Below are 19,119 nucleotides of genomic sequence, written 5' to 3' on the forward strand. Positions count from 1 at the left end.
TATAATGAACAACATAAACTGATGAACAAGGACTGATCCAGAGACGGAGAGGCATTGATTGGACTGTCGGGCCTTGGAGGGAAGGTAGGGGAGGGTGGGGGTAAGGCGAAAAGAGCAACCAAAGGACTTATATGCAAGCACATAGGCCTAACCAATGGACACAGACAACAGGGGGGTGAGGGCATGAGGTGGGGGGTAGGGGGTAACTTGGGGATAAGGACACATATGTAATATCTTAATCAATAAAAAATATATTTTTAAAAAAACATGCATCTTTATCTGTGGCATGCATCTATACCTTTTTCACATCACATAGAGAAGGAAACAAAACTGCTGAAAACCCTGGGTACAATCACACACAATGAACTGCAGAGAAACATGCTGTAACAAAGGAGACTCACGATTTCCATTGACAACGATTCCCTCTCTGAGAGTCTTGGTTTTTGCATCTGTGAAGATATAGTTACATGCATCTTTATCTGTGGCATGCATCTATACCTTTTTCACATCACATAGAGAAGGAAACAAAACTGCTGAAAACCCTGGGTACAATCACACACAATGAACTGCAGAGAAACATGCTGTAACAAAGGAGACTCACGATTTCCATTGACAACGATTCCCTCTCTGAGAGTCTTGGTTTTTGCATCTGTGAAGATATAGTTACAGAAATTTTTGAATTTCTCCTTGAAACTGCACTCTAGTTGGTTTTCTGACACCCCATCCATACGGTGTAATAATTTTTTGTCAGTTGTAGGCCGGTCAAAGGTAAAGCACTTTCGCTATGGAATGAACTCCCTGATATACTCTCTAGGGATGTTGGCTTGCTGGATTTTGGGGTCTTCCCCTGTAGAGAAGAAAAAAGAGCAGTGATTGGCGAGACAGTCTTCAGAAAAGGACGCTCATTTCCATGGTGCTTGCATATCTCCTATTTAATCATCAAATCAATAATGATAATCTTCCCAAAACATAGATTTGTGTGTGTGTGTGTGTGTGTGTGTGTGTGTGTTTGTGTTTGTGTCCAGACCAGGAGTAAAAGAAGTACTTCTGAGGAAGAAGAGGAAGTAGTTATTCCATCTGAAGAAACTTATGATTGTTTTTCTTAGTCTTTCCATGATTTCCAATGGCTTGACTATTTATTAGATATTTTTGAATGATACTTTAATCCCCACAATTGTCAGAAATACTTTTGAAATTATAGTCCTCATATCAGAAATATAATATGGGCTCTAAAGTACAAGTCAAATATTTATTAATAGATATATAGAAATTTATGATATTGCTAGGAAAAATATGATGAGGACAGACAATAATAAGAACAATTTATAAAAATCAGAGTAAAAAATACACACAACTGGGGTGGGACTTGGGTGGGGAGAGATTAACCAGGGAACTTATATGCATAAATATATAGCCCATGGACACAGACAATTGAGTGGTGAAGGCAATAAAAGGGTGATGTGGGGTGGAGGGGGTCAATGGAAAAACAAACAAACAAATAAAAACCAAAAACAAATGAGACATCTGTAATACTTTAAACAATAAAATCTCATTTTCCTCTTGGCTAAATATGTTCTGTATAATGAATGTATTATATGAACATGATAATAGGCTATGGCAGTGGTCGGCAAACTGCGGCTCGTAAGCCACAATTAGAAAAACCAAAGCAGGAATTCCTAACTTGGTATCGACAGATAAAATTATGCGCTCCATAAACTCCATTATGAGAAAGAGAGAGAGAGAGAGAGAGAGAGAGAGAGAGAGAGAGAGAGAGAGAGAATGAGTGTGCATAACAAATTTGCTTGGGGAGAATTTATATGGTTTTTAAGGGAATCTTTGATCATATAAATATTCAGAATATCTGCAATAAATGGATTTGAATGGGGAAAAATAAAATATATATATGTTCAGAGATGTTTTAGCAGATAACATTGACAAGTAAGGTTAACCTAATGTCACTTTGAGACTTCACCTCTTCTCTATATCAGATTATATTAGACATGACAATGCCACACAGAGTAATTCTGGGCTTATATCAGCTGTTCAATAAATGATTTTAGAATGAATAAATAAATGATTAAATTAGCAAAAATGGACATGCTTCTAGGTACCTCTCATTTTCCTCTTGGCTAAATATGTTCTGTATAATGAATGTATTATATGAACATGATAATAGGCTATGGCAGTGGTCGGCAAACTGCGGCTCGTAAGCCACATGTGGCTCTTTGGCCCCTTGAGTGTGGCTCTGCCACAAAATACCACGTGCGGGCGCGCACATACAGTGCGATTGAAACTTAGTGGCCCATGCGCAGAAGTCGGTTTTCAACCTGGGCGAGTCTACTTTGAAGAAGTGGTGTTAGAAGAAGGGGGGGGTGTTGGTCGGGTGATGGGAGATGCAGCGTAGGCGGGCCGCGGGATACGCATAACCGGTTTTTCAGTGGATAGAGTGTCGGCCTGCGGACTGAAAGGTCCCAGGTTCAATTCCGGTCAAGGGCATGTACCTGAGTTGCAGGCACATCCCCAGTGGGGGGCGTGCAGGAGGCAGCTGATCGATGTTTCTCTCTCATCGATGTTTCTAACTCTCTATCTCTCTCCCTTCCTCTCTGTAAAAAATCAATAAAATATATTAAAAAAAACAATCTTAAAAAAAAAAGAGAGTGATGCTATAACAATGAGATAATGAAGGATTTGACAGTCTTACTGGAAGGATATGTTAAATTTTTTGGGAAAAATTATATATATATACATATGATGTAACTATGCAGGCTATTAAAAGAGACTACATAAGATATATTTAAAAAACGAAGTCATTTGGTAACTTTGTGATTCTGTGTTAACCATCATCCTTAGTGATGGGCATTTTTCTATAAATAGTAGCAGAGGAGCACTAAACTTAATCGGAAACACAAGTATTTGAGCCTAGGAAGTCTTAGCATTGGTTGTTATCTTCAAAATTTTTTCATGGTGTCAAATTTCCTAAAATCTTTGGTCTAATGTGGCTTCTCCTTTCCTTAGCCAGCTTAAATCTTGATCACTGGACTATTTTTAGTAATAATAACAATTAAAACCATACCCATCTGTCATACCCATGACACCATTAGCACGGGCTTCACTGCAATAAAAAAAATAAAGATTATATTGACCTTAAGTGCTGAATGACAGGACTCAGTTAATCCCACATCCTACTGAACCCTCTACCACCTAGATCATCCTCTGGTACCTGGAACCAACTTCAAGGCATTCTCCAGGTACTCATCTTCAGTGATGGTCCTTCCATCTAACTCCAGCTCCAGCATGAAATCCTGGACAACCCAAACAAAGTCTGGAAAGAAACTTGCAAACTCGGCTGAGTCACCTCCTTCACCAGAGCTGGGAGATGACTTTGTCCTGATTAGCTTTGTTAGTTCAGTCACATAGCTGGGATCTTAGCTAAGGAATGAGAAGTGCACCATGCCAAAATTTCTAGATCTCACCCTGAAATCATTTTTATTAACATTCCCATTCACACTGTGTCCCTTTTCCCTCAATCATGAATATGAATATGAGGGAAAACCACAACAAAAGAGTGTCAGCTACACCCATAGCCTCCATGACACATGGAGGTTTGGTTCCTGGAAGGATACTGCAGCTGCTTCAGGGCCTGGTGGTTGATGGTGCTCATGCTGTTGTAGACAAACATGCTGCTCAGAAGCACGGCCAGGGCAAAGATCCATGAGTCATTTTTTGAATCGCCCTAGAAAGTGCATTACAGCAGGGCATCGGGCATCTACTCTTCAATCACCCATTCAGTTGTTCATGCACTATGTCAACTCTACTATAACTGAATAGTAGGGCAAATAACATACACTGTGTTGATAGTGCTAAATTTAAAACTCATTTTTGGGTTTTGACATTGACTCCTCTCAAGGTCTGAGTTTTTTAGCAATTAAGAGAAGTGAATGACAATGTAAATGTGTGTCAAATGTTTAAAACAATTCCAAAAACATAGAAGTATGCAATGATAAGTGGGTAATGATTTCTTTGGAACTTTCTCTTGACCATGAGCTTATTGGTGACACAAATGCTAGTCAATTAAATTCACTGACTTCTCATTGTGCATCTAAAAAATGCCAGATACCACATTTAGTTTTGTGGATATAAAGTTTCATAGGGAAATCTCTTGAGATGATTTCCTGAGGTGCAAATATACATGGCAACATGTAAATGCCTCCAAGGTGATCAAATCGCCCTAGAAAGTGCATTACAGCAGGGCATCGGGCATCTACTCTTCAATCACCCATTCAGTTGTTCATGCACTATGTCAACTCTACTATAACTGAATAGTAGGGCAAATAACATACACTGTGTTGATAGTGCTAAATTTAAAACTCATTTTTGGGTTTTGACATTGACTCCTCTCAAGGTCTGAGTTTTTTAGCAATTAAGAGAAGTGAATGACAATGTAAATGTGTGTCAAATGTTTAAAACAATTCCAAAAACATAGAAGTATGCAATGATAAGTGGGTAATGATTTCTTTGGAACTTTCTCTTGACCATGAGCTTATTGGTGACACAAATGCTAGTCAATTAAATTCACTGACTTCTCATTGTGCATCTAAAAAATGCCAGATACCACATTTAGTTTTGTGGATATAAAGTTTCATAGGGAAATCTCTTGAGATGATTTCCTGAGGTGCAAATATACATGGCAACATGTAAATGCCTCCAAGGTGATCAGCTCTGCCAGGAGTGCAACCCAATGTTATAACATAAAAGACAAAGGGGGAATGCAAAACCCAGAAAACTTACTCTGTGATTTCAGGGCAAGAAGGGATTATGTCTGAATGAGATACAATCCTATTATGTTGAAAGTAGCTGGGCTTTAACCCCTTCCCCAACAATTTTTTTGTTAAAAATGTTTCTTTTTCAGACTAATTTTTTTATTTTGGTTCTATATAGTATTTTTGATGCTGGTTATGAAAACAGTTTGTAACTCATCTTCCTATAAACCATATTTTTTTTACCATATTTTCTTAGTATACTCGTCGACGACTGAAAAAGAACATTTTGTGAAAACGAGTATACACGTTTCTGCCGGGGAAGGGGTTAAAGAAGGTGAAGATTGTGCAACTGTGGAAAGAAAGAGGCCATGTAGATGGAAGGATCTAGAGAAGCCAATCAGAATAGTCAGAAAGTGTATTCAAACAAAGGTATAACATGTTATTTTATTTGATTGAAGTATTGGCTATGTGTGTGGTAGGAATAGATGATGAGTCTGAACATAACATTCAGGGTAAACCATGAATGATGTTTCAATAGAATTAGATACTGCTAAAAACACCAGAGTTGCAAGTACTTTGTCTTCTATCAGATGGCAATTAGTTATGCTTTGGCTCCTTTACAAATGTAATTAGCTAAAAGAAGAAGGTTTATGTAAACTATAATATGTTAGCAATCCGCATATCACCTTGGGTTTATATTGAGGTGACTACTGCCTACTTTAAACTTGAATTATGCTAATAAGCCAATCAGAGAAAGACAAGTACCGTGTGATTTCATTCATATGTGAAATCTAATGAAAAAAAAATGAACTAACAATCAAAATAGAAACAGATTGCTTGGCTGATGTTGCTCAGTGGTTGAGCATTCACATAGGAAGGAAGAGGTCACTGATTTGATTCCTGGTCAGGGCACATGTCCCCTAGTAGGGAGCATGCAGGAGGCAGCCAGTCTATGAAGTTTCTCTTTAATCCATGTTTCATTCTCTCAATCCTTCTCCTTTACTCTCGCTCTAAAAACCAATAAAAAACATATAAAAATAGAGATAGACACATAAATAGAGAGGAGACTGACAGGAGTGTGTGTGTGCGTGTGTGCGTGTGTGTGTGTGTGTGGAGGGAGTATTGAACAAAATGAGGGTATTGAGCAAAAAAGAAAAAAAAAGAGAGAAATAACTCATGGACAGGGCAACAGTGTTGTGATTGGCAGTGTAGCGGGGTGAGAGAAGTTGGAGGATCGTACAGGGGGAATAAATGGTGATGGACAGAGACTTGACTTGGAGTGGTAAACTCACAAATAGTACACAGATAATATTCTATAGAATTGTGCATCTGAAACCTGTATAATTTGGATTATACAGTGTCACTTCAATAAATTCAATAAAACATTCATATTAAAATTCAGAATACTTAATTCTTGCCCCCTCTTTTTGCAGTAATGGAAGCCAAAGACCACTGTGCTACTATCACTTAAGACTCTGGCTAATACAAATAAGAACGCAAGAATGACTGCAAATAACACAGCAAAGACAAAATACATAAAAGTATCCCATTTATGTATATTTTTGGTGGATCTAGCTCATGAATTTATAGACGTCAGGGAGGAATTCATCTCTAAAGCCCAGAGACTTGGACTAAAACTTTAATTAATGTGTCTGGGGTAGCTGAAGTGTTTTTTTTAATATTTTTTAAATATGTTATTCTACTAAAATGCCATTTTTATGTTTCCTACCTTCAAGCCCATCATCACACACACTTTAACTGGTAGAGTACATTGATCCCATAATTATAGCTTCCTCCTGGATATTTTTTGTATCCTGAAGACTGGTTAAATATCTCACTCCTTGTATCCATGGTACCTGGTACTGATAACACTGCATATTTCTTATCTCCCAACGAGGCTCTGGGCCTTTTCCTCAATCATGCATATCTACAGTGGTTAACACAAAACCATAGAATTTAGATGCCTAATAAGTGTGTTTGTTATCTTGTACCTTTTAACCAACTATAAAAATCAGAATATCTATACCTACTAAGGAAAGTATTGAGTTTCCATGAAAGTAAATTGAAGGAAACAAAATTTAAGCTCATTATTCTTGATTGAATTTGCAGTTTATAGAAATAGGTCATGAAAGTTGAATTAAGGTAGCAAATTAAAATGAAAGTGGATTATCAAGACAAAGAAGACTCTTTACCTTACCTTTTCCACATCACCCAGGCCCTCAATGACCAGAAAGACCAGAGTGTGGTTGGGCTTCGAGGGGTGTGGTACACACCACATCCAGATGCCCTTGGTTTCAGATGGCACTGTGGAACACAGACAGAATCCTACAAAGTTAGAGGAGAAAGTGCTATACAGTAAGAGCAGATAGTCCAGGCTGCCCATAGGTTACATTAGTTAAAGTTATCAGAATGTGAGTGCAAGGCTGGGAGGAAGGTTGCTTTCATTTCAGCAAGGACAGCCTATCCAACCTTTACACATGTTAAGAAACACTTCTCAAGAAACATTCTGTGCTCCCTATTCACTTTAAATTATCAATGGTCCAAGTTATGTCACATTTCAGAATTACTGTAACCTCTATTGACCTTTATATTTTTTTCTGACATTGACGAGCTCCCTTGTCCTTCAGGCTCTGGTGGAGTTCCACCAGTGGGAGGTGCCAGCATGAGACTAGTGGTCAGGAATATGGTCCACTCACTTCCCCTTGATGAGACACCCTGTCCCAGTGCCTCAGTTCCTCTCAGTGGGTCACAGCCCTTTCATTTAGCTCCATTCAAAAGTGCTGGTCTTTGCCACATTCCGGTTTCCTTTTTGCTTGTCTGTTCAGGCTATAGGAGTGACTATAGTTCCCTGGCCATTACTATTGCCACTCTCTGGGTGCTTCCTCATCTCTAATTAGTTCTCTGTGCCCTGCTTATGACCTTGTGTGTGTCCCTCTAATAAGCATGCTTTAGTTACCCCTTAAGAGGTTCTTGTGTTTCCTGCCAGGACCTAGATTGATGATTAGCTTTGTTGGATTTCCCTTCCCTTTTATTCCTGTATTTTTCTCATTTCTTTTCTCCTTTTCAAGGAAATGATGAGTTTTGGTTCCACCCTACCCCCCTTACTCAGGTGGGGATATAATGGAAGTGAAGGCAGAAAATACCTGTGAAAGGTGCTAGCTCCTCTTTCAAAAGGCTTAAACCAATAGGTGGAGAGCATGCGATTGCTATAACGAAGAACCTGTGCCTGATATATCTTGTTCAACAGTTTAACATTTTTAACATCTGCCATAGGCCAATGTTTCCTCCAATGGGGCCTAGAAACAGACATGATGGAATGTGTAAGGGAGGTTGCTTCAGCTTGGCTCAGGCCATTCAATTTCCACATCCAGTGAGTTCTCCATAGAGAGGGTGTAAAGCCCGAGATGGTTTGCATTCTCCTACATTGGGGTAGTATTTGATTGTTTCTTAGTAATACAGTGTAATCTAAACTCCCAGTTCTCCCAGTGGGAAAAGGTAGGTGTAAACTGAATATCATCACTCTCAGTTATGAGAGGTAAAAATTCACAAAGAAAGTTATCAACAAGGGGAGTGAATAGTGACCTAGTCTTGCTTCTGGACTTTGACTGGGCACAAATCATTTTGTTTTGTTTTTCTTTGTTTTGTTCTTTCTGTTCTATGAGTGGGTGGTAGAGTTACAATTAAGATGTTGTTGTTTTTCCGTTTACAGTTTACTTTCAACATTATGTTGTATTAGATTCAATTGTACAGTATAGTGGTTAGACAGCCATATGCTTTGCATAGTGTTCTCACTGATATTACAAGGACCCATTTGGCATTATACATAATTATTACAATATTATGGACTATACCTAGGTGAGTTAAAATATTTTGGTGATTGGGACCTCCTCAGCAATGAAACAGCACCTGTTATTACCTGATGTTATCTTGAGTAGAATTAAAAGGATGGTGTTGAAACTTCTTAACTGACCTCTCTCCCTTAGGGTTCTCAAAACTTAAATCCTAAAAAAAGACTTATTAATTATTTTAAGACAGACAAAAAAAAAGTGTTCTCCTCTGATGATTGGTCTAGACTTTCTCTACAGAAAAGACCAAGACAAAATTTTTTGTTAGAAACAAATGGTGGGAAAAAAAGAAACAAATGGAAAAGATTGTAAAGCAAAAAGGAGAGAGGAAGCAAAAAAGGTAAGGGCAAGAAGTGAGACAAAAAGAAAGAGAGACAGTGAGAGAAAGACAATGAGAGATATTTCTAGGAATCATTGAAGTTCAGTGTATTGAGGTTCAACCCATATGGTGCCGAGCTTATGAGACACAGAGGAAGACATTTGAAAATAAAAATGGTGTGTGGCCTTAGCTGGTTTGGCTTAGTGGATAGAGCATCCACCTGGGGAATGAAGAGTCCTGGGTTTGATTCCAGTCAAGGGCAATGCCTGCATTGTGGGCTCTATCCCCAATAGGGGGCGTGCAGTAGGCAGCCAATCAATAAATCTCTCTCATCATTGATATTTCTATTTCTCTCTCTCCCCCTCTCCCTTCCTCTCTGAAATCAATAAAAATATATTTTTAAAAAATGGTGTGTGGTCTTCATAGAGAGAAATGAAGTACAGAAATGAGTTATAGGCAGATTAATCTAAAAATCAGTATGAACCAAAAGGGGCAATTTAATAGGAAAGAAAAATGACTTCAAGAAATAGGAAATGCAAAGAGTAAATTAATACATCAAACTTTTTTATAATAAGGAAAATATTATGCACCTATATGAGTCACCAGATCATCAAATTTTAAATGTCCTTTACCAAATTTTTATGAGGTTGTGGAGAATCCTCAATTACTGTTAATAAACATATACATTGCATATAAACTTTGAAAAGCTTTTTAAAGTATCTAGAAAGGCTGACAACATCCATAATTGAGTAATTTTATTTCTGGGTCTGTCACACAAGGTAAGTTTGTCTATTTGTGCACCAGAATATACAATTGAGGAGGTTCATATCAGCATCATTCATAAAAGTAAAAAACTAGAAACAAAAAGAATGTTCATCAACAAAAAATGGATAAATAAATTATGCTTTTCTTCTCACAATAGCATACTATAAAATAGTGGAAATAAATAAATTACAGATACATATCACAAACTCGATAAAACAAACTTTTTGTTGAGCAAAAGAAGTAAGATTCCAAAGAATACCTGAATGGACTTCCCTTTATATAATATTTAAGCTATTCTTACAAGTACCGCGTGCTAACCGATTGCGCCACTGGAGCTCCTAATATTTAAGCTATTCTTAAAGACGCATACACAGTTTGTAAAACCACTCTTCAAAAGGCAGAGTGAAAGCATGCAGCATGAAAATCAAAACATTGGTGAGCTCTAGTGAAGTCTCAGAGGATATATCTAGGGTTTTTGGGTGCTGGTGATGTTTTATTTCTTGATATGGACAGTGATTACAGAGAGGATCACTTTATGTTTATTAACTTTGTATATGTGTATGTTTTGTGCACTCTTCTGCGTTATAGTTCACATATTGGGAAAGACTAGATACAGAAAAGAGGGTATAATTTAACAAAGTTTTGCTTAGCATTGAAAAATAATTGGATGGTAGAATAAGTAAGAGATGGCATATATGGAATATACTGTTGTCTGCTGTTCCTTCCATCCCTTTTTAAAAACAGAACACGTTGAACAATATTTGTGTCCTAGTTGAAAAGGCCCTGAAGTTTAGGGCAAAAGTGATGAGAGAGAAAGGGAATAATTGCTGGAGCTGAGCTCCTTAGCAGAAAGAGGGGATGGGATCAAGAAAAATGGGTGGATCTTTGGATTAAGTTGGGGAACCCATTGTTACTGGCTCAAAGAGTGAAGTTTTGTGGAACAATGGGTTTTAAGATATTTATTCGGTGGTGACAATTAGAACCTTTTTTTCAGTGGAAGAAGTTAGGTTTTTTTAAGATGACCCTGAAGGAGGCATGATCAGCGTGTGTTATCACTGTCTCTAAGCACATGGCCCTGCCCCAGAACAACACTCACCATGGTTCTGTCCTGCCAGGAGGTTCATCAGGTAGGATTTTCCTGTCCGATACAGACCTGCGATGGCCACCACCACCACAGGCTGAGAGATGTTGTCTAGAATCTACAGTGCTGTTGGATTTACTGTCAGCTGATTATTCTGATTTTCCACTAGATGGATGGGGTCCATCATGGTGTATTCAGAAGCCATGGTAAGCTGTAACCCAGAGGAACAACTCAGTACAACATAAGATCCAGAAGTCATATCTAAGGGTTATACAAGTCACATACTTGTCAGCTTTCTGTGTGTGGAATGTATAAGTCAGATTCCTACATTTTGTATATTTCTAAAAGATAAGTATTTAGCCTAGTGTGTCAAGGCCTGGCACAGATTCCTTATGTACATTATCATACTGACCTTTAAATAAATCCTAATACAACCTTTTGATGCATCAAAGAAATAGAATGAACAAAACAAAACACTGATGATAGAACCTTGAGAATATTAACATATTGGGGGTAAGTAGAGGCAGAATGGGACATGCAAGAGATGAGGAGTGAGATACCTGGAGTTCCAGAATTATTTGGTTTCTCATTGGCCTCATACATTCTCTAAGCACCTACCATGTACTGTGTACTAGTCTGTGTGCTTGGTATCAAGCGGCAAACAAAATGGATACCAATTCCTGCCTCGTGGAGCTCTATTCTGGTGGGAAGAGATAGACAATACAGAAAGCAAATAAGCAACATGCATAGTATATGTATTTTAGATGATGGAAAGTGCTCAGGAGAAAACAAGCAGGAATTGAGATAGGGAGCCTGGGGGCTGAATTTATATAGAGGATGGTCAGGAAAGGCCTTTCAGAAAAAGAGAAATAAATGTGCTCTGTGACATGAGGAGGACAAATGTATTCAATCCTGAGAGTTGTAGCAGTTGGAGGAGGAGAGACTTTGAGAGGAAGAAGACAAAGAATGAGACTCGCTCTCAAAGCACCATGATGTAGATCTTTATAGGACCCAGGGACAGTTGTGAATGCAGGAATTCATTTATTTAAACTAGAATAAGTGGACATTTTTGTTTCTGGGCTGGCAGGGAAGAGAGTCTGTAGCCAGGGTGATTTCGGGTATGCCCAGAGCTGCCAGAGTCCCACAGCTGTGAGAGGTCCACGTTAGTGAATTCATCACAGTGGGTGTTTCATGTAATTAAGAGACAGAAAGCAATCAAAGTGATTTGACTGTCTCTTCACTTTCTCAGTGACAGTCGTAAACAACATTCCTGTGTTCCCTGCTTTTCCAGCTGTGTGCATTAAAAAAGTAATTTCTGGCCAAAACCGATTTGGCTCAGTGGATAGAGCGTCGGCCTGTGGACTGAAAGGTCCCAGGTTCGATTCCGGTCAAGGGCATGTGCCTGGGGTGTGGGCACAGCCCTTGAGGAGGGTGTGCAGGAGGCGGCTGGTCGATGTTTCTCCCTCGTCGATGTTTCTAACTCTCTATCCCGCCCCTTCCTTTCTGTAAAATATCAATAAAATATATATATATTTTTTAAAAAAGTAATTTCGGCCCTAGTCCGTGTGGCTCAGTGAATAGAGCATCGGCTTGTGGACTGAAGGGTCCTGGGTTCTATTCCAGTCAAGGGCATGGACCTGGGTTGTGGGCACATCCCTTGAGGAGGGTGTGCAGGAGGCGGCTGGTCGATGTTTCTCCCTCGTCGATGTTTCTAACTCTCTATCCCTCTTCCTTCCTCTCTGTAAAAAATCAATACAATATATATATTTTTTAAAAAGTAATTTCCCTGTCATAGTTTGTTATCCATGAAATGACAACCATAAAAAAAAAAAAACCCCACACAATATATTGGTCATTAAGATCATTAAGAAGATTAAATATATATAAAATTTATAAGGTTCTTAAAATCATTGTGTGGCATACTGAATCCTAATTTAGTATTGATTAGAAATTGAGTGTCTAAGAGGGCAGGGAGGTTAATTTCTAAAAGAAGGTGAAGATTTGGCTTTGGACTGAAGAGTGACATCTCTTGATCCAGTTGTGAGCACGTGGAGGACACATCCCATGAGGAGGATTCCTGCAGGACAGGAGCAGCCATAACAGCTGGGAGGGAGGAGCCCAGAGCTGTCCTGGGATGTTGAAGCACAGATTCTAGAGTGGCTACCAGGCTTCAAATCACTTCCTGTCAATGAGACCTTGGAAAAGGAACTTACCTCTGTGAGCCTGCATTTCCTTAGTGTGATAGATAAAGCAAGAATTCCTGTCTGACTCATTCCTGTAGGGTCTGGTAACACACAGGGTCTCAATAATTAATGATTAATGTAGTGTTAGCATTGTGTTCAAATATGTTTATATGTTCAGTAAGCCGCAAATTGCCAACAGATAATAAGGTGTCTAAAATCTTTTTCTCAGAAAATAACAAATTATTTTAACACACTTTCTCTGTACCATTTCTCTTTTTTTTTTCTAAAGGTGATTGGGAGCAGAGTTGGGGAGTAAAACATTAATCCTCTATAAGCAGGAGGAATTACAGAGTTTATTTCTTGGGCTGAATATTTAAAATTTTGGGTAGGAATAGATAAGTTAACATAATTTTTTAAAAATGTAAGTAAACTGAAGTACCCAATCCAAAAGCTGTTAAGTTCAAATGAATGAGTAAAATGAAATAGTTCTCCTGAGTGGAGTTAGTTGGTTTCCAAAGTTCCTCCTCAGGAGAGTCAGTCAAATGAAGTGATGATGCAAACTACCCAAGCCTTGACTTCTCAGCAAGTGTGACAGGACATTCTGAGATGTTTCTTGTAATGCCTGGTAAACAAACACTCTTAGATCTTATAGTTAGTTCTAACAGTTGGTGATGAATTGAATTATTCTATATCATACAGCTTTGTTCTCTCTTTGGAATATTAAGTATTGTTAAGTACAAAAATAATGGAAGTCAATCTTTCAGGATTTAAATTGTCTGTAAGTTAAGGACCACCTTTTCTCTCAGTTTCTCCAGTGCCTGGAGGTGAGGTGGAGATGGTGGTTGTGGTTCAGGGACAGTCTGAGGAGGGACAGGGAGATGGAGGGGGAGAGACTCCACCAAGAGCCTCTGCAAGTGGATGGAGTTTACTCCATCCATCCCAGGAAGTGTTTAGCCCCTTTTGGCATTTGAGTAATGATGGGTTCCTCCTCTCCCCATGGAAGGCTGTTTGTGTAGCCCTGGGAGGTTGCCAGAGGGGCAGCTTACACTGGAGAAAAAGTGGATGAGCGCTGGTCACTTCACAGAGAGGCCTCTGATCCAAACAAACACTAAACTGCTGGTAGCCAGGCCCAGTACTAGCCTCCTGCTGCCCTTCTGCACTCCAGTGCCAAGCCTGCGCTTCCAGTGTGAGGCTTGTGCTTGGGCACGTGTTGTTGTTGTTAATGAACATGGGCCTGGAAGAGCTAGTTTAGTGGGAACCTACATTTCTTAGGAGAGATGAGGAGTGAGATACCTGGAGTTCCAGAATTATTTGGTTTCTCATTGGCCTCATACATTCTCTAAGCACCTACCATGTACTGTGTACTAGTCTGTGTGCTTGGTATCAAGCGGCAAACAAAATGGATACCAATTCCTGCCTCGTGGAGCTCTATTCTGGTGGGAAGAGATAGACAATACAGAAAGCAAATAAGCAACATGCATTTCTTAGGTGCTGCAGACAGGGCACAAGCTCTCATCTGTCCTAACTCTTCCCTCCCTCATTCCTCCTGCATCTGGCTCCTCCCCATACTGACTGCTCTCTTTGGAGGCTAAAAGTAATGAAGATATTACATCCAAGTATTTAAGGGTCGGGTTGATTAGAACCCAAATCAAAATGGAAAGGACACAGCCTTTTTGCTGTTAGAGAAGTATGTGAGGAATAAAATTCATGCCAAGCCAAGGAGTTCAGAGGCAGTTTCCAGAAAGCAGGGACAAAACTGCTTGAGAGCATAGAGAGGTCAGATAAACAAAACGTTGGCTTTAGAGATGCACCACAGTGGCTTCTTTAAAGAGAAACGTTTTAGTAACATAGTGGGGCCAAATTCTACTTGTAAGGCTTAAGAAAGAAGTTGGCACTAATAAATTGGATCTAGTGGACCTGGGCTATGTTTTATTTTATTTTTAAGAGTTCATTTTAAATTACAGTGGCATTCAATATTGCATGAGTTTCATACTACATAGCAGTTAGAGATTTCTATAACTTAAGAAGTGAAACCCCCAATAGATCTAGTACCCATCTTGCAGCCTGTATAATTATCACAATATTATTGAGCACATTCCCTAGGCTGTATTTTATATCCCTGTGAATGTTTTATAATTGCCAATTTGTATCCTTAATCCCTTCCCCATTTTCATCCAGCCCCTATCCTCCCTCCCACCTGGCAACCAGAACCTGGGTTACTTCTAAATCAAGAAAGCCACTGTGAAACAAAGCTCATATGTTTGACTAAAATGTACAGTGTTTTCAAAATAAAGTTCTTACCTGTTTTTTCTCCTCAGTGTAGGTTGGAGTGGTTTCTGTCACTTTTCTGTCTTTCACTGGATGGTTGGGCTTTTATTCACCTTTCTGATGTCATGTGACTTTCCGGAATTCCTGAAGACCCATTAATTAGATGTGAAGGACTTAGAGTAATGTGAAACTGAAAGCACTGAGTACAAAGCAGTGATTCAACAACCATCAAGGGAATTTCTGAAAGCTGTAAAAAATGGAAGGGTACCTGGATTTCACAGAACTTCTTTTTTTTTTTAATATATTTTATTGATTTTTTACAGAGAGGAAGGGAGAGAGATAGAGAGTTAGAAACATTGATCAGCTGCCTCCTGCACACTCCCCACTGGGGAAGTGCCCGCAACCCAGGTACATGCCCTTGACCGGAATCGAACCTGGGACCTTTCAGTCCGCAGGCCCACACTCTATCCACTGAGCTAAACCGGTTTGGGCTCACAGAACTTCTTAACTAGTTCAGTTTGACAAAAACTCTGCTCCTAGTGGGTGTGGTCAACAAGATGTGGCTCCCTCCTCCCTCTTTCAAGCAGGGAAAGGTGTGTCACAGTGAGAGGCAGGCACCAGTATTTCTCATGGCCTCCAAGACTGTGTTGCAGAGACTAAATTCCTGGAGGCTGGGGCTCCTACCCTGCACCCAGCCCCACTCATAGAGCAAAGGCCCTAGCTGATGCATAGGTGGGAGGAAGGATGGGGGTTGACATTGCCTGGCCTGATCACCCTCCCTCTGGCTGACTTGCAGGAAGGAGTTTCCAAGCTGGGAGAGGCACATGGGGAAGACCAGAGGCTACCACCCCTGACCAGGGGAGGAGCAGTGGCTCAGAGATATTTTCCCAGGGAGAGAGGCAGTCCCTAATCACAGAGATCTCTGAATTTCTTCCCCAAAGAACTCATTTTATTTGAAACAGTGTGGGGACTTGTAGAAACTTTATACCAAATCCACTTTAGAAAAAAAAACCACAAACACATCAGTAAGGGAATTGTCCTATCTAATAAAAGAATAATATGCAAATTAACCATCACTCTGACATAAAGATGGCGGCGCCCAGTCCTCTCAGCCCCACTGGAGTCTCCCAGTCCTGGGGGCCACTGAGACCAGGGCCTGCTTGTCTGTCACTGGTGGCGATCTGAGAGTGGCCAAGCGGGCCCCACAGATGTCAGAGAACCACAGGGAGTGGGCCTAAGCTGTCAGTAGGACATCCACTGAGGGCTCTTGAATTAAAGAGGGTGCAGGTTGGGCTGAGAACCACCCTCCCTGCCTACCATGCACGAATTCATGCACTGGGCCTCTAGTGTAATTATAAAAGACAGTATAAATACAGATTTCCTCTCCTTTCTCCTCTTAACTGGTTTAAGAAGCAATTGTATAGAACAATATGTATATAATTGTATTACAGGGCCTATTTCATACTTAAAGGTAACATATTTAGCAAAGCAGAATAAAGGAGGTAGGTGATTACGCAGCCTATTGAAATAAGGAGATGACACATGATGTTAATGTGAACTCATAGGAATACAGAGAAACAGACTGTAAGAAGAAAAGTTACTCTAACAAGCCCTATATACTTATTCTTCCTCCTTCAATCTTTTTAAAAATGGAAAATCATACAAATTAATAACTATCAAAATGTATTTTTGGGGTTATTACATATCTATATATATAAAAGGCTAAGCAACTGGCTGACCAGCCAACCGGCAGGTAGGTATGATGTTCACTGACCCCCCGGGGGTAGATGCTCAATGCAGAAGCTACCAAGTGATTGCAACTTTGCAGTGTGCCTACTCCCCCTCTGAGACCCCTCCACGGATGTTGGAGAGCTGGTTTTGACCCAATGCCCACAGTCCAGCTGAGGAACCCCACCTGCCACAGGGACCCCGGTCACTCTGCAGATGTCCTTTGAGCCCCGGCACCGCCCCAAGTGTGGCAGCCATGGAGGGACCTCAAGAAGTTGGCTCCAGGGCATGTTCAGCCTGTCTCACCCAGTCCAGCCTTGCCGGCCACCTTCTAATTAATTTCCTTTCAATGTGCATGAATCTGTGCACTGGGCCACTAGCCCTTTAATAAAAACCTAATATGGAAATTGCCCCCTCAACTGAGTGCAACCACTCTCTATGACATGCACTGATCACCAGGGGGCGGTGCAGAACATGGCAGGTGTCGATGATGCAGCACTGGCAGTGGGCAGTAGTAGAGGCACTGCCAGTCCCGATGGGCCCCCACAAGAGTGGGACTGCAGCAGGGTGATGGAGCAGGTGAGTTGGTGGCTTCAGGCCAAGGCGGGTGTGAGTGGGGGCCCAATCACCCCTCCAATTACCCTGCAGATGGTGACCAGTGGAGGCGGTTGGGGATGGGGCCTCTGCCCGGCATCTAGTCCCTGAGGGAGCCAGGCACAGGGCCCGGACCCAACTGATTGCCCTGCAGATGGCGACCAGCAGCTGGCAGGCCCTGGTTGCCCAATTGGAGCCAGACTTTGGGTTGGAATGGGGAACTGGGGTTTGGTGACGGTGACCAACCTCCCGTGGAGCCCAGGACGGGGGCTGTGACCTCTTGCAGCCTACTTGGGGAAGGGGGAGATGGGAACAGGGGTGTGGTGAGAATGTGCGGTGTCTGCTGAGCTCACTCTCTCTCCCCCTACTCCCCTCCCCTAGGGTGCCAGTGCTCCAGTTCCAGGGAAGCCCCTGTGCTCAGTTGCTGGGAGCCTACAAAGAGCCTGCCCTGCACCTGCACCCACACCTGCACGGCCTCTTCTGGGTGAGCCAGGCCGCAGTCGCCATGACCTCAGGGGACAATTGGGCTCCCTGTGGATTCACACAAGAGCTGGTCTACAAGGCCAGCTGGGAGAGAGCGCAGAGGTCCACGCTGCACTCTGGCCCATGGCATCCAGTTGCACTCACTGCATCTCTGTGTGGGGACTCAGGTGCTGTGACTCAGGTGGAGGGGGGCATGTGGAGGACTGGGGATCCAGATGCTGCCTAGGTGCTGCCCAGGGCCCAGAGTTCAGCTGTGACCTGCCCTTCCACGCCAGACACTCACATTTTGATTGCTGGCCAGTCCTAGAGACCACACCCATGCATAAATTTCATGCACCAGGCCTCTAGTATAGATACAATGTGTAATATATATGTAAAATTCATAGCACTAAATGAAAGTAAGAAGGAATAGAGTTATAGAATTAACCATTCTGTATTTCACTGGAATAAACTTAGCATACATTTGAGGTCTTTTATTTTTCTTTTTAATGTATTGAATTCATTTGGGTGACATTGGTTAATAAAATTATATTGGTTTTAAGTGTACAAGTATATAATAGATCATTTGTATATTGTATTGTATGTTCACCACCCAAAGTCAAGTCCCCCATCACCATTTATTCTTTTCTCTCTTCTACCTTTCTGTCCTCCTTTGCTTCTGGTAATCACCATACTGTTGTCTGTATTTGTGAATTTTTATGATTTTGGGCTCAACCTCTTCACCTTTTGCACCCAATCTCTCAATCCTCCTTCCCTCTGAGGTCCTGGAGAGTATTATGCTAAGTGAAATAAGCCTCTTAGAGGAAGACAAATAGCATATAATTAAACTTATATGTGGAAACTAATGAACAAAATAAACTAACAAACAAGATAGAAACAGAATCATAGATACAGAGAACAGGCTAAAGTATGTTCTGATAAATTATATATATATGGCCCGATGCACAAAATTCGTGCACTGGAGGGGGGGGGGCGGGTGTCCCTCAGGCTAGGCTGCCCCCTCTCACATACTGAGAGCCCTCAGGCATTGACCCCCATCAACCTCCAATCACAGGATCGGCCCCTTGCCCAGGACTGACGCCTCTGACCCTCT

General features: G+C 41.0%; 1 protein-coding gene across 1 annotated transcript in view; it reads right to left on the minus strand.

The window, feature by feature from the left end:
- The window catches only part of LOC102770698 (guanylate-binding protein 6-like), a 17,178-nt gene extending 6,203 nt beyond the window's left edge, over nucleotides 1-10,975 (minus strand). The window contains 5 exon segments of the mRNA XM_015567982.1: nucleotides 602-847; nucleotides 3,221-3,417; nucleotides 3,624-3,733; nucleotides 6,958-7,085; nucleotides 10,786-10,975. Coding sequence (XP_015423468.1) covers nucleotides 602-847; nucleotides 3,221-3,417; nucleotides 3,624-3,733; nucleotides 6,958-7,085; nucleotides 10,786-10,975 — 871 coding nt within the window.
- Nucleotides 10,976-19,119: the final 8,144 nt, after the last annotated feature.

The sequence above is a fragment of the Myotis davidii genome, unplaced genomic scaffold, assembly GCF_000327345.1.
Source record: "Myotis davidii unplaced genomic scaffold, ASM32734v1 scaffold4764, whole genome shotgun sequence".
Classification (NCBI taxonomy): Eukaryota; Metazoa; Chordata; class Mammalia; order Chiroptera; family Vespertilionidae; genus Myotis; species Myotis davidii.